This window comes from Cervus canadensis, chromosome 4, assembly GCF_019320065.1.
Source record: "Cervus canadensis isolate Bull #8, Minnesota chromosome 4, ASM1932006v1, whole genome shotgun sequence".
Lineage (NCBI taxonomy): Eukaryota > Metazoa > Chordata > Mammalia > Artiodactyla > Cervidae > Cervus > Cervus canadensis.
Genome location: NC_057389.1, coordinates 2,572,791 through 2,587,371, shown reverse-complemented (window position 1 = coordinate 2,587,371; position 14,581 = coordinate 2,572,791). Strand labels below are relative to the sequence as shown.

The window sequence follows — 14,581 nt, the reverse complement described above, 5'->3', positions numbered from 1 at the left end:
TCCACTTTAAGATAAATTCAGTATTCTCCCTGTTTTGTTGCCCAGGGTCCTGTCTCCTGAAAAAGTTACTTTTGCTCTAGAAAAGCCTGCTAACCAAAATCAACGATAGGTGTTAAGGGATTGTTTAGATCATGCTCAGAATTCTAGTTACTTGTTGTTTCTGTTTTTTTAAAGCATTGAGGAATTAAAGGTGAGCTATAGATCACAGTAGACCTTTCAGGATGGGCAGTGGACCCTGAATATAAGCTGCATCAGTGTTTTCTCACTTCACAGCTTTTGTCATCACACAGGCATTTTGTTTTGACTGACTTTAAAAAAAAATAGCTTGCTATAGAATATTATACATAGACAATTGTAATTACTATTTTATTTTTTTAAATTATTTTATGTTTAAATAACTCTAATATTAGATAGTAGGAAAAAGAGAATCATCATATGTTTACAAAGAAGGAATAGAAGAGCACCAGGGAACGAGAAGCTGGGTGAAGCAGACACGGTGGGAGCCCGGGCGGCAGCGCCCTGCTTCCCATCCTCCCCGTGACTTTCTAGCTGTGTGGCAGTTAGGTACAGGAGCTTTGTTAACTGTAAAGCATTATGTTAAATTCAGAATGTTTTTCTCTAACCAAAGAGGCAAATATGGAAGAAAATCACACAGCACTGAAAATCTTGTGCTACATTGCAAACTAGCTTTGTATGCTGTTGTTGAGCCTTCTAGATGTGTAATACTTAAAATAAAATTCTTCGTAAGAGCTTTAGATTTCATTTCTCTACCATATGAGTCACATGGTTTATTCCCATAGTTTCTTGACTCTAGATTCTAAATAATGAAAACTAAACCAGTGGTTGCCATAGTTTTTCCAAGTTTGCAAATTGGCTTTATATTCGCTTAGTTCTTTCAAGTAAAAGGGCAGTGTGTTTTATAGAGTAGTAAACCTGACTGTGATTAAGCTATGATTCTGAATCCTGCTTCCAGTTTGTTTGAGATGAATCCCTGTGGTCCTTCTAGCCACATGCTCCCGACTCTGAACATTAGGGGCCCATGGTTGTAATGTTTGCCTGGGCAGCGTCACTGCTGGAAAAGTATTGCTCGTTCTCCTAGATGACATAGGAGCCATAGGGAAAAACTTTAATTAGAGATTTTTATGGCAGGGAGAAATGTTTGTAGATCTTCTAAACCAATCAAGTTGTAACATTTTTATTTTCTATTTTCAGCAGTTTTTGTCTAATGTAAAACCGTATATTCAATTTTTATAGCATGTGCATAGTCTGATACCTTATAAGGTTTGGTTTTCACTTAATATTACATATATCACATGATATGTATTTGCCAATTTGGAAACTATAATAAACATTCCTTGGAAAAATTAAAAGCCAAACATTTTTCTTAAAAATGTGATTTCCTCCTCAGCCTTACGTTTACACAACACCACCCTTTGTCATAGTGCAACGTGGAAGGTTTTATTCGGACGTGACTTGCTTTTTTGAACATGTTACCCACAGAGTTCGACTGTACAACATACATGGTAAGAAAACAGAGAAATGCAACTGTGAAAAAAACGTATACTGATTCTTGAATTCTTGCTTTTCTTGTGTCAGTTTTAATAATTTAGCAATTGGTTTTTGAAGATGACATAATCATCTGTCTAAACTTGACATCATACTCATTTGACTTTAAATGGTGGTATTTACCCTTCAACAATCAAAAATGGTCAAACACTTAACTCCCTACATATACATGTTTTGTTTTTGTTTTTTTTTCTTCTGTATATCTTCTCTTTCTTGGGGCTTCCCTGGTGGCTCAGAGGGTAAAGTGTCTGCTTGCAGTGCGGGAGACCTGGTTTCGATCCCTGGGTCAGTAAGGTCCCCTGGAGAAGGAAATGGCAACCCACCTCGATATTCTTGCCTGGAGAATCTCATGGACAGAGGAGCCTGGTGGGCTACAGTCCACGGGGTCACAGAGAGTCGGACACGACTAAGCAACTTCACTTTAACTTTCTCTTTCTTACTGCAGTGCTTGTCATAAGTCATGAGCTCTTTTCTCAGATCAAAAAACAGTATAGTATTTTTTTATTTTAGGAAATAGAAATTATATCAAATGTGGCTTTCAGTTAATGGATCCCTGACTACCTTTCTCTCACACACACAACCTGCCTCAAATATAGAATTTATTTCCATAGTGAACATTATTAGAATTTAACTTTAGAAGAAAAATATTCTATATTCATTCTGTTTGTTTACAACTTATTATCTTGTAGCATATAAAATCATGCAGTTTATTACTTTTAGCACAGTATTGAAGCAGCTTCTTTGTTAATCAAGTGGTAAGAAGTAGGCCTTTGATCTGTTTGGAAACTGAACTGTGACCAGTAGCACTGGTTTTTCCATACGATATGACTGGACCTATGGTTCCCAGTCTCAGAATTGTATAGTTAGGTTGGTTGATTTTTAATTCACTGTTTTTAGCATGGAGTACCTTTCCAACCACAATTTTAATCCTAGTAACCAGACCATTTACTGTTGTATCAAATCTCTTAGTAAAGGACCTCATAAAAATGCCACTTTAAATGTTTTGTTGCTATAAGCTAAGATGAAAAAATTAGAAAAGGAAAATATTCTTTCCCTGAGTCTGTAGACAGGTAGACAAAAAGTGTTTCAAAACAGGTAATAAAATACATGGGCAGGCACGGTTTACTTTTGGGTGTCATGGGGAAGCAGAGGCTGCTCTGGGCTCCGTGGTGGCTCAGCAGTACAGCCTCTGCCTGTCGGTGCAGGAGCTGTGGGACCCCTCCCAGCACTGGGACGGTCCTCTGAAGAGAGTGGCAACCCCATCCGGTGTTCCTGCCTGGGCAATCCCATGGACAGAGGAGCCTGGCCGTCCACAGTCCACGGGGTTGCAAAAGAGTCAGACACTAATTCACAACTAAGCAATAACAGAAGCCTACTGTGTTCAGGGAATTTCTTATTCAGCTAAGTTCAGTTTTCAGATTTGAGTGTCTAAATTTGACTTTGTTTTTAACTTTTTTTGAACTTCAAACCTCATCGATGCAAAAATCTTAACATCAGCTCAAGTTTATCTCACCCACTGAGACATCGAGAGGCAATTTGAGGTCTGGGTATTTATTTTTTAATTATTATTTTTGTTTTGCTAATACTCCAAGTACCCAGTTAGAATTTCAGGTACGAATAAACTTCATTATGTGACTACTTATGTGATATATTTTCAGGGTAACCCATGGTTCATATGTTGAATTAAAAAGTGAAAGTTCTTCTAGATGGCAGGGAAAATCATACTAGACACTAACTTGGTGTCTTTTGCAATTATCTGCAAACACTTTGAAAACTACAAGAAAGTATAGTTTTGAAATAATCTTTTAAAGCTTTTAAGTCAGAAACACTATATTTGGCCTTCCTTTTGTACCCTTGCATAGGCCATTGTTTAGCATTTGAGAGAGTCCTAAAATTCCATCTTCAGCTATGGCCAAAGGTTTCATCTTACGGATATAAAATAGCACGATCACACAGAAGATGTGCCTGTCTACTTTTGAATTTGCTTAAGACGTCTGTTCCTAACGGGAGGTTCTGCCCTGAATGCAGCGCGGGGCGCGCGTTGCCCAGAGCGCGTGAGCGGCCCGCTGTGCTGCCGCTCCGCGTCAGTGACTTTGAGGAGCAGGCTCTGTCTCAGAGCCGGCCTCTGTGCGGGCTCAGGGCAAATACCAGAGAGGCATGTCTGATCCCTGGGTCTGGAGGATCCCTGGAGAAGGAAACGTCAGCCCACTGTGGTATTCTTGCCTGGGAAATCCCATGGACGGAGGAGCCTGGTGGGCTACAGTCCACGGGGTCGCAAAGAGTCAGACACAACTGAGCAACTAAACAACAGCGTGTCTCAGAGGAAATGCTGAAGTAGCTCATCAGAAAAGTCCAACTTCTGTATTCCGACAGGGGTGTCTGCGTAACTGCTTTTGCTTTTGTTTAATGGCATTTGCTCAGTAGTGCAATTTCTGAGTTTTCTTCGGTTGTCCACAGGATCTGGATCTCATGTCAGAGGTGGTTTCTGTGAACTCAACGGCCCTCTTCCACTTCTGTGGCTGTAGCTTAGCTTGCTGTCGCGTTTCAGCAGCCAGCTTGGAAGTTATTATGCTCCGCCTTGGCCTGTTTGCTTATCCCAACAGATAGGCCTCCTCAGAACTACGTGCCTGTCTTTCCACCCCTCCTCCCCCACCTGTTCCCCACTGAGCGGTCAGAAAGGCCCAGGGCCTCGTCGGCCCTTAAGCAGGAGCAGGGCAAGAGATGTCACAAACTCCCCACACACCTGCCCTGCTCTCCAGGGTGGCAAGGCTGGCTCTGATTAGTCAGTTAAGAAATAGAGGTTGTTTTGAACTGGGCACTTAAGAGTATTAGCATAACAAAAATAATAATTAAAAAATAAATATGCAGACCTCAGATTGCCTCTAGATGTCCCAGTGGATGGGACAAATTGAGCTAATGTTAGATTTTTGCAGCTTGAAAGCAGGAAGCTTCAGAAGTTTGTGTGAAATGACGGATAAGTTAGAGAAAATGTGACTTTAAAGTGATTCTCCAGATGAGCTTTAGTGTACTTGCTTGAACTGAACCTGAAACCAGCATATGTAACTATTCGAAGTGACAGATCAATCTTTCCTTTTACTCTTTCAAGCCTAGAGCATTTTTTCCCCACCAAGACTGTGGAGAAAATGGAGATATAAGATCACCTGAGCGCTTTCTTTCAAACTGCATACCCTCCCACGTTTGTATTTGAGACTCTCAACGTGCCCCAGTTGCGGAGGTGGAGCCTTTTCCCGGTGGCCTCTGTTGTCTGTTTCCATCTGCCCTTGTTTCATGCACCGCTGTCTGAGGGCACAGGTTGTCTGGATCCTGTCTTCCTGGGTTTTAACTGAATCACTCACCAGGCCTGTGACTGAGATGTGACATCTTCAGGGTGCTTGCCTCTCTAGGTGTTCCCAATACCTGAAGAGCGTTTGGTTATGTGACGCTCCTCTGTACTAAGAAATGCTTCTAAACTTCAGCCTCGTGTAGGACTCCTTGTAAGCTAAGCTTCTGAGTTGAACTGAACTGAGGCTTTTGAGTAATTGATCAGAATGTATACACAGATGACCTGATGTTTGGTGCTACGAATATTTCAGCCAAATTCCGTGCTTTTTTAAATTGACTTTGGTTGAAAATTTCTTAAGATAACAAAAATATCTATTCTTGAATTTAACTTATGGATCTATTTTCTGACATAGAATAACTTTCCCCCTTTAAATTGAGGATGCAGTTATTTGAATGAATACTAATGACTAGAGTCTGTTGTTAGTACTAAGTTCAGGATCCAAGAACAAATGGGGGCTGATGGGAAGAAAACTATTAATATTTTATGATTACATATTGTAACTATTAGTTTACTAAACCATTTAATCATACAAAAGATTGTCTTATCTCTCAGCAACAAGAGTAAAGAAACAGAAAATGAGTTAATACTATGGACTGTCTTACTGAATTCAGTTCAGTTCAGTCATTCAGTCGTGTCTGACTCTTTGTCACCCCATGAACCATAGCATACCAGGCCTCCCTGTCCATCACAAACTCCCAGAGTTTACTCAAACCCATGTCCATTGAGTTGGTGATGCCATCCAGCAATCTCATCCTCTGTCCTCCCCTTCTCCTCCTGCCCTCAATCTTTCCCAGAATCAGGGTGTTTTCCAGTGAGTCAGCTCTTTGCATCAGGTGGCCAGAGTGTTGGAGTTTCAGCTTCAACATCAGTCCTTCCAGTGAACACCCAGGACTGATCTCCTTCAGGATGGACTGGTTGGATTTCCTTGCAGTCCAAGGGACTCTCAAGAGTCTCCTCCAACACCACAGTTCAAAAGCATCAGTTCTTCCATGCTCACCTTTCTTTATAGTCCAACTCTCACATCCATACATGACCACTAGAAAAACCATAGCCTTGACTAGATGGACCTTTGTTGACAAAGTAATGTCTCTGCTTTTTAACATGCTATCTAGGTTGGTCAGAACTTTCCTTCCAAGGAGTCATCATCTTTTAATTTCATGGCTGCAGTCACCATCTGCAGTGATTTTGGAGCCCAGAAAAGTAAAGTCTGACACTGTTTCCACTGTCTCCCCATCTATTTCCCATGAAGAGATGGGACTGGATGCCATGATCTTAGTTTTCTGAATGTTGAGCTTTAAGCCAACTTTTTCACTCTTCTCTTTCACTTCCATCAAGAGGCTCTTTAGTTCTTCTTCACTTTCTGCCATAAGGGAGGTGTCATCTGCATATCTGAGGTTATTGATATTTCTCCCGGCAATCTTGATTCCAGCTTGTGCTTCCTCCAGCCCAGCGTTTCTCATGATGTACTCTGCATATAAGTTAAATAAGCAGGGTGACAATATACAGCCTTGACGTACCCCTTTTCCTATTTGAAACCAGTCTGTTATTCCATGTCCAGTTCTAACTGTTGCTTCCTGACCTTCATACAGGTTTCTGAAGAGGCAAGTCAGGTGGTCTGGTATTCCCATCTTTTTCAGGATTTTCCACAGTTTATTGTGATCCACACAGTCAAAGGCTTTGGCATAGTCAGTAAAGCAGAAATAGATGTTTTTCTGGAACTCCCTTGCTTTTTTGATAATCCAGTGGATGTTGGCAATTTGATCTCTGGTTCCTCTGCCTTTTCTAAAACCAGCTTACTGAATATGTTATATTAAACCTTTCAAATTCTGTTTACTTTGAAGCATTCTCTTAAAAACCTAAGGTAATGAAAATCTGAAAAAATATATTTAAATTCCTCAAAATCTTTTTAAGTTACTCTTTGATTCTTCTCTCCATAAAGTAACTTTTGCCCAAATTAAGCTTTATAAGAAAACAAAGTCAAGGACAAAAGTTAAGCAACACTTCCCAAATTACATAAACTGTGTGGTCGTTATTGATTTTGAAACAAACTGATTTGGGAGGCCTGGGTTCAGCCTCGCTTCTGGTTTGTTCTTAATTTGGTATTTAACTTCAGTTTCTCTATTTGTGTTCTCTCCAGATTCTGAAAATAATAAGTGGTGCAGTTTAAAGTCTCTTCTTAACATCATTTAAGCTATTAAAAACACTGTAGTTTTATTTTCATTGTTGTTCAGACATTATATTCAAAAAGGTTCCTAGAAATTTGAACTAAAGGAAATCTTGTGCTCATGAGCTTTAAAAGCTCCAAAAGATCAGAGAAATTTCAGAGATTTCAAATGAAACATTATGCTTTGCCTCATAAAAAGTTAAATAAGAAACCCTTTTCTTGGTGACCATAATTTAATGAAATGCCCTTTTAGAGCATTTCATGATTTCTAAAAGATTATTTTGTTTGTAGAAAATAACATTTTTCTGGAGGAACAGGTGAAAGAAGTGGGGATTAATTTTTTATTATAGTGTAATCATCTTTCATTAAACTGAAGCTTTAAGTGTTACCAAATATGCTACTTTAGCTTTTATCATTAAGCTTGGATTAGAAGATAGACTATCATACAAGCCAAAAGCCCCATACCCCCCTGTGTTATAGTAATTTGATATTTTACCGTCACAAAAACATACCTGTCTTGCAGTGATGATCAGTGAGTGGCGTTCACTAGTTTAGTTTCATTTGTCGTCAGAGTTGTAATTATTAGACTTTGGTGCCCTGGTTTTCTGGCATCAACTGCTGCTGTGAAGAGTTAGATTGCTGTTGGTTAGCAGTGAGGCCTGCACAGTCCCTGGCATGATGTTTGGGTCTCAGGTCTGTTATAATATATACCCTCAAGGCTTTTCCCTCCCTCAGAACTTTGTTCTCCTAGGCAAGTATTTGTGAGTGAGTGAGTGAGTATGTCAGTGTAAACCCTTAGGAGAAATATCGTAAATGCAGTACTGTTACCTGTTTTCCACCAATCGTATTATAAAATTGTAGCGTGTAATGGATTTTGGCAAAGAAAGTACAGAGTAGCCTGGGGGTAAAATGTAATGAACTGCCATCAAAAAGTATGGAAGAAAAGACTTTTCCTTTGGCTGAAATGACTGATAATTTTCTTCCATGGGCATATTTGGTAATCAAAGAGAGCTTGCTTAGTTTTCCTTTTGTTTTGAATATATACTCTAAATGGATCCATAACATGACCCTTAACTTGCAGAGAACTGACGTGAACTTTACCCAGTTACACATGTGAAGAGAGCTCACGCTGGGATTAGAGGTCTGAGTCTGTAGTTTGCCTCTAAGCAACTAGAAGGGCTTTGAGTCTGTTCTGTAAGCTCCTAAGAGAGAAAGACCAGGTGGTCAATTAGGCATTACCATCAAAGTGTCTTCACAAAACTTACTTTCACATGAAGTTTCTTTAGTGCTTGGCTCCAGTTCAAGGTCAGGAGGGGTGGCTGTGAGGAGATGCCCCTCGTCCAAGGGAAGGAGCAGCGGCTGTGCTTTGCTGGAGCAGCCGTGAGGAGATGCCCCACGTGCAAGGTAAGAGAAACCCAAGTAAGAGGGTAGGTGTTGCCAGAGGGCATCAGAGGGCAGACACACTAAAACCATAATCACAGAAAACTAGCCAATCTGATCACAGGACCACAGTCGTGTCTAACTCAGTGAAACTAAGCCATGCCATGTGGGGCCACCCAAGACGGACGGGTCATGGTGGAGAGGTCTGACAGAATGTGGTCCACTGGAGAAGGAAATGGCAAACCACTTCAGTATTCTTGCCTTGAGAACCCCATGAACAGTATGAAAAGGCAAAATGATAGGATCCTGAAAGAGGAACTCCGCAGGTCGGTAGGTGCCCAATATGCTACTGGGGATCAGTGGAGAAATAACTCCAGAAAGAATGAAGGGATGGAGCCAAAGCAAAAACAATACCCAGCTGTGGATGTGACTGGTGATAGAAGCAAGGTCCGCTGCTGTAAAGAGCAATATTGCATAGGAACCTGGAATGTTGGGTCCATGAATCAAGACAAATTAGAAGTGGTCAAACAGGAGATGACAAGAGTGAACATTGACATTCTAGGAATCAGTGAACTAAGATGGACTGGAATGGGTGAATTTAACTCAGATGACCATTATATCTACTAATGTGGGCAGGAATCCCTTAGAAGAAATGGAGTAGCCATAGTGGTCAACAAAAGAGTCCGAAATGCAGTACTTGGATGCAATCTCAAAAATGACAGAATGATCTCTGTTCGTTTCCAAGGGAAACCATTCAATATCACAGTAATCCAAGCCTATTCCCCAACCCAGTAATGCTGAAGAAGCTGTTGAATGGTTCTATGAAGACCTACAAGACCCTTTACAACTAACACCCAAAGAAGATGTCCTTTTCATTATAGGGGACTGGAATGAAAAAGTAGGAAGTCAAGAAACACCTGGAGTAACAGGGAAATTTGGCTTTGGAGTATGGAATGAAGCAGGGCAAAGGCTAATAGAGTTTTGCCAAGAGAACGCACTGGTCATAGCAAACACCCTCCTCCAACAACACAAGAGAAGACTCTACACATGGACATCACCAGATGGTCAACACCGAAATCAGATTGATTATATTCTTGCAGCCAAAGATAGAGAAGCTCTATACAGTCAGCAAAAACAAGACTGGGAGCTGACTGTGGCTCAGATCATGAACTCCTTATTGCCAAATTCAGACTGAAATTTTAGAAAGTAGGGAAAACCACTAGATCATTCAGGTATGACCTAAATCACATCCCTTATGACTATACAGTGGAAATGAGAAATAGATTTTTTTTTTGAGAAATAGATTTAAGGGACTAGATCTGATGGAGTACCTGATGGACGGAGATTCGTGACATTGTACAGGAGGCAGGGATCAAGACCATCCCCATGGAGAAGAAATGAAAAAAGGCAAAATGGTTGTCTGAGGAGGCCTTACAAATAGCTGTGAAAAGAAGAGAAGTGAAAAGCAAAGAAGAAAAGTAAAGATATTCCCATTTGAATGCAGAGTTCCAAAGAATAGCAAGGAGAGATAAGAAAGCCTTCCTCAGCGATCAATGCAAAGACATAGAGGAAAACAACAGAATGGGAAAGACTAGATATATCTTCAAGAAAATTAGAGATACCACGGGAACATTTCATGCAAAGATGAGTTCAATAAAGGACAGAAATGGTATGGACCTAACAGAAGCAGAAGATATTAAGAAGAGGTGGCAAGAATACACAGAAGAACTGTACAAAAAAGATCTTCACAACCCAGATAATCACGATGGTGTGATCACTCACCTACAGCCAGACATCCTGGAATGTGAAGTCAAGTGGGCCTTAGAAAGCATCACTATGAACAAAGCTAGTGGAGGTGATGGAATTCCAGTGGAGCTGTTTCAAATCCTGAAAGATGATGCTGTGAAAGTGCTGCACTGAATATGCCAGCAAATGTGGAAAACTCAGCAGTGGCCACAGGACTGGAAGAGGTCAGTTTTCATTCCAATCCCAAAGCAAGGCAATCCCAAAGAATGCTCAAACTACCGCACGATTGCACTCATCTCACACGCTAGTAAAGTAATGCTCAAAATTCTCCAAGCCAGGCTTCAGCAATATGTGAACCATGAACTTACAGATGTTCAAGCTGGTTTTAGAAAAGTCAGAAGAACCAGAGATCAAATTGCCAACATCCGCTGGATCATCAAAAAAGCAAAAGAGTTCCAGAAAAACATCTATTTCTGCTTTATTGACTATGCCAAAGCCTTTGACTGTGTGGATCACAATAAACTGTGGAAAATCCTGAAAAAGATGGGAATACCAGACCACCTGACTTGCCTCTTCAGAAACCTGTATGAAGGTCAGGAAGCAACAGTTAGAACTGGACATGGAACAACAGACTGGTTCCAAATAGGAAAAGGAGTACGTCAAAGCTGTATATTGTCATCCTTCTTATTTAACTTATATGCAGAGTACATCATGAGAAACGCTGGGCTGGAGGAAGCACAAGCTGGAATCAAGATTGCCGGGAGAAATATCAATAACCTCAAATACGCAGATGACACCACCCTTGTGGCAGAGAGTGAAGAGGAACTAAGGAGCCTCTTGATGAAAGTGAAAGAGGAGAGTGAAAAAGTTGGCTTAAAGCTCAACATTCAGAAAACTAAGATCATGGCATCCAGTCCCATCTCTTCATGGGAAATAGATGGGGAGCCAGTGGAAACGGTGTCAGACTTTATTTTTCTGGGCTCCAAAATCACTGCAGATGGTGATTGAAGCCATGAAATTAAAAGACACTTACTGCTTGGAAGGAAAGTTCTGACCAACCTAGATAGCATATTAAAAAGCAGAGACATTACTTTGTCAACAAAGGTCCATCTAGTCAAGGCTATGGTTTTTCCAGTGATCATGTATGGATGTGAGAGTTGGACTGTGAAGAAAGCTGAGCACCGAAAAATTGACACTTTTGAACTGTGGTGTTGGAGAAGACTCTTGAGAATCCCTTGGACTGCGAGGAGATCCAACCCGTCCATCCTGAAGGAGATCAGTCCTGGGTGTTCATTGGACGGACTGATGTTGAAGCCGAAACTCCAATATTTTGGCCACCTCATGGGAAGAGTTGACTCATTGGAAAAGACCCTGATTCTGGGAGGGATTAGGGGCAGGGGGAGAAGGGGACGACAGAGGATGAGATGGCTGGATGGCATCACCAGCTCAATGGACAATGGACTCCAGGAGTTTGTGATGGACAGGGAGGCCCGGCGTGCTTTGATTCATGGGGTCACAAAGAGTCGGACATGACTGAGCAACTGAACTGAACTGAACTGACTCCTTGCTTCTAAATTCATTTTCTAAGGATGCTTGAGTCTGGGGCCTCATTCCTGGAGTCCTTTCACTTACAAACATCTCAGAGCTTCGCTGAAATTGTTTTTATTTCCATAAAAAGATTCATGAGGATATTAAAATGGTTTGCAATCAATCTCTCATTTTTCCCAGGACTACATTCCATATTTAGCTTGATTTAAGAGTAAAAAGCATTAAGTAAGTTATGGCTAGGCAGACTTAAGTAATTAAAACATTTTTGGAATATCATAATATGTAATTGACTGCTAAGGATCTTTTTTTTTCCTGTTAATTGGAACTTAAAAAAAATGAAATAAGTAGCTATGTGTTGAATCTGATTATTCCCTACAGGCATGAAAGGGAAGGTTATTTTAAGGGACTATACACATATTCTGGTTGCACAAATTCAGAACTCAAAGGTTAAAGATAACCTTGAGGGGGCTGTTTGACAGCACCTGCTGCATTGAAGGAATAGCTTCTTACCAGGAAACAGCATCATCTTCCACAAATGTGTGTTCAGCTAAACTGAGATGAAGGGGGCGGGGATGGGACACGCAGGGGAAGTGTGATGGTTAAGAGCCCAGGCCCCAGAGAGAGCCCATGCCCCTCTCATTCCCAGCTCTCACACCAGCTTTGTTTGACCTTGTGCAGGTTATGACCTGCATGATCTTGGTTTCATTATCCTGCAAATGGTGACAATAAGCCTTCCTCAGAGTGTTGGATGATTAACTGAGCTAATGCACATAAAGCCCCGCACATACTGAGTGTTGTATCTCCTTTAAGAGGTGCAGGCCCAGTTGCACAGTAAGTCATTGGAGGTTTGGGGAAGATTTGATTTTAAAAAGTGAGCTTTTGAGAAGCTTAGTCTTGGAGAAACGTAATTTGAATGGACAGAAAAGAGGAAAAGAATATCACAGAGTGTAAAGTGGATTTGTTGAGGTCAAATTCCCTTGTTCTTATAAGAATTTGAAGAATCTATGTCCATTACATTTTTGTAAGTTGACATCTAGTTTTTCTTTATACATTTACATTTTTGCAAAGGATGTTATATTTGGTACATTGTAAATATTGCCATTTTAAAATAAACGTATCCAGTGCATAGCAGTTTGATACTGAATCATGCATTTTTGAAATGTCTGAACAAGCCCTTCTTAACAGTAAATTTCATATCATTATTTTCTCCTTGAATTCATGTTTCCATTCTACTTCCCCCACGAAATTTTACCTCAGTTTTTAATACTTTATACTTAAGAGTCTTATTATTGGTCAACTTTTCATTATTCTTCTGAAAGAAATATATATATACATATATATATGTGTATATATAAACATGTTTTAAGATTCTGTCATCCTAAAACTCAAAGAATTAAATTTCTTCTAGATTGAGTTATAAAATTATTACTAATAGTATGTAATTGATCAAAACATATAATTAATATATATATTACCATTTTGATAATTTATTTTATAAATTTTAATAGAAACATTTTTCTTATTGAGATGAATTGTACCTTTAGTATCCTAAATGTTTATGCCTTCATTGGTGAATGTTACTTATTGCTAGAGTGAGATAAGTTTCATCATTGATTTTATTCTTATTTTTTGTTCTTATAAATTTAAGGCAAAGGAATGTTGCAAACATAAATAAGTAGATGGGAATAGAAGGAGTTTAGTTATGGGCATATCATCTAATTCCTTGAATTCCTTCTGAGTTATATTCCATAAATCACAGTGATCTATTGCCAAACATTAATCAATTATTTTTAATGATGTACTGTCTGACGACGTTATTAGGTAACCTTCAATTTTGTTGAAAGCCAACAATTGGAAACCGTGTGTTTTGCAAAAAGTCTTTGTTCCTAGTCATTAAAGTTCAGTCAGACACCAGTCCTTTAATTGTTTCTGTTCAGCCCCACAGGAGTTAGGGTGTAAGAGGAACGCGCCTGCCTTTGTTTTTTGTGTGTTTTTTTGTTTTTCCTTTGGTGGGTGGGGTAAGTTAGGGGAAAGAATAGTCAAAGTGTGGTGTAAGGTAATTAGCCTCCAACTAATAAAAACAAATGAAAAAAAAAAAGGAAGAATCACGAGCCTGCATGGCAGGTTTGTGTCAGTGAAATCTGATTTTCCTCTCTAAAGGCAGCTTGGAAAAGAGCATGTTTGCAAGAAGGGGAAGTAGGCGACTCCAGAGTGCCTCCAGTGTGGAGGCAGACAGACATGAGATTCCTCCAGCATTCCTCCCTGCCTGTACCAGACCAGCCCAAGCCTGTAATGCAGGTCATGAGCTATTTATTCACCTTCTGGGAGGAAGTGAGGGTTAGTGAGACTGAATCTGTTTGGGATTTGAAAGAATGTTAGTGACGTAGATGTTATGTTCCTCCAAAATGAGGCTTCCAAGAAAGCGTGTTGTTTCTTAAAATCAGTGTTTATTAGAGGGAAAAAGAGAAAAGAGACAGCTTCCTAGTTTTGTTGTCTGTGTTTCAGTTATTAGGGCTTTTTCACCCATAGCATACCTAATTGGTATAATCTTTAACCAGAATTTGCAATCTGTGTGATCAAAATGTTGTACCTTTCCTAGTATGCCTTTACTTTTTGCGTCATTTTGAGAGTTCGTGAGATGAAAAGCATAAAATATGTTGACTAGTGCCTAGCTCATGACAAGTTGATCAGTAAGTAGTGGTAGTTGTTTATCTAGTGCTTTATGAATGAAACACAGTGATGCATTATCATTTTCTTAAATTTGAGTCTTGGAGTGAAATTTACTAAACTTTGTATTCATGAAAGTAGATGTTAAAGTTTTCACTTGTGGAGAA

General features: G+C 39.9%; 1 protein-coding gene across 1 annotated transcript in view; it reads left to right on the top strand.

The window, feature by feature from the left end:
* Nucleotides 1-14,581, top strand: part of MAN2A1 (mannosidase alpha class 2A member 1) — a 215,115-nt gene that overhangs the window by 143,897 nt on the left and 56,637 nt on the right. Inside the window, exon 16 of the mRNA XM_043464497.1 lies at nt 1,409-1,523. Within this exon, the coding sequence (XP_043320432.1) occupies nt 1,409-1,523 (115 nt within the window). The remainder of the gene's footprint in view (nt 1-1,408; nt 1,524-14,581) is intronic.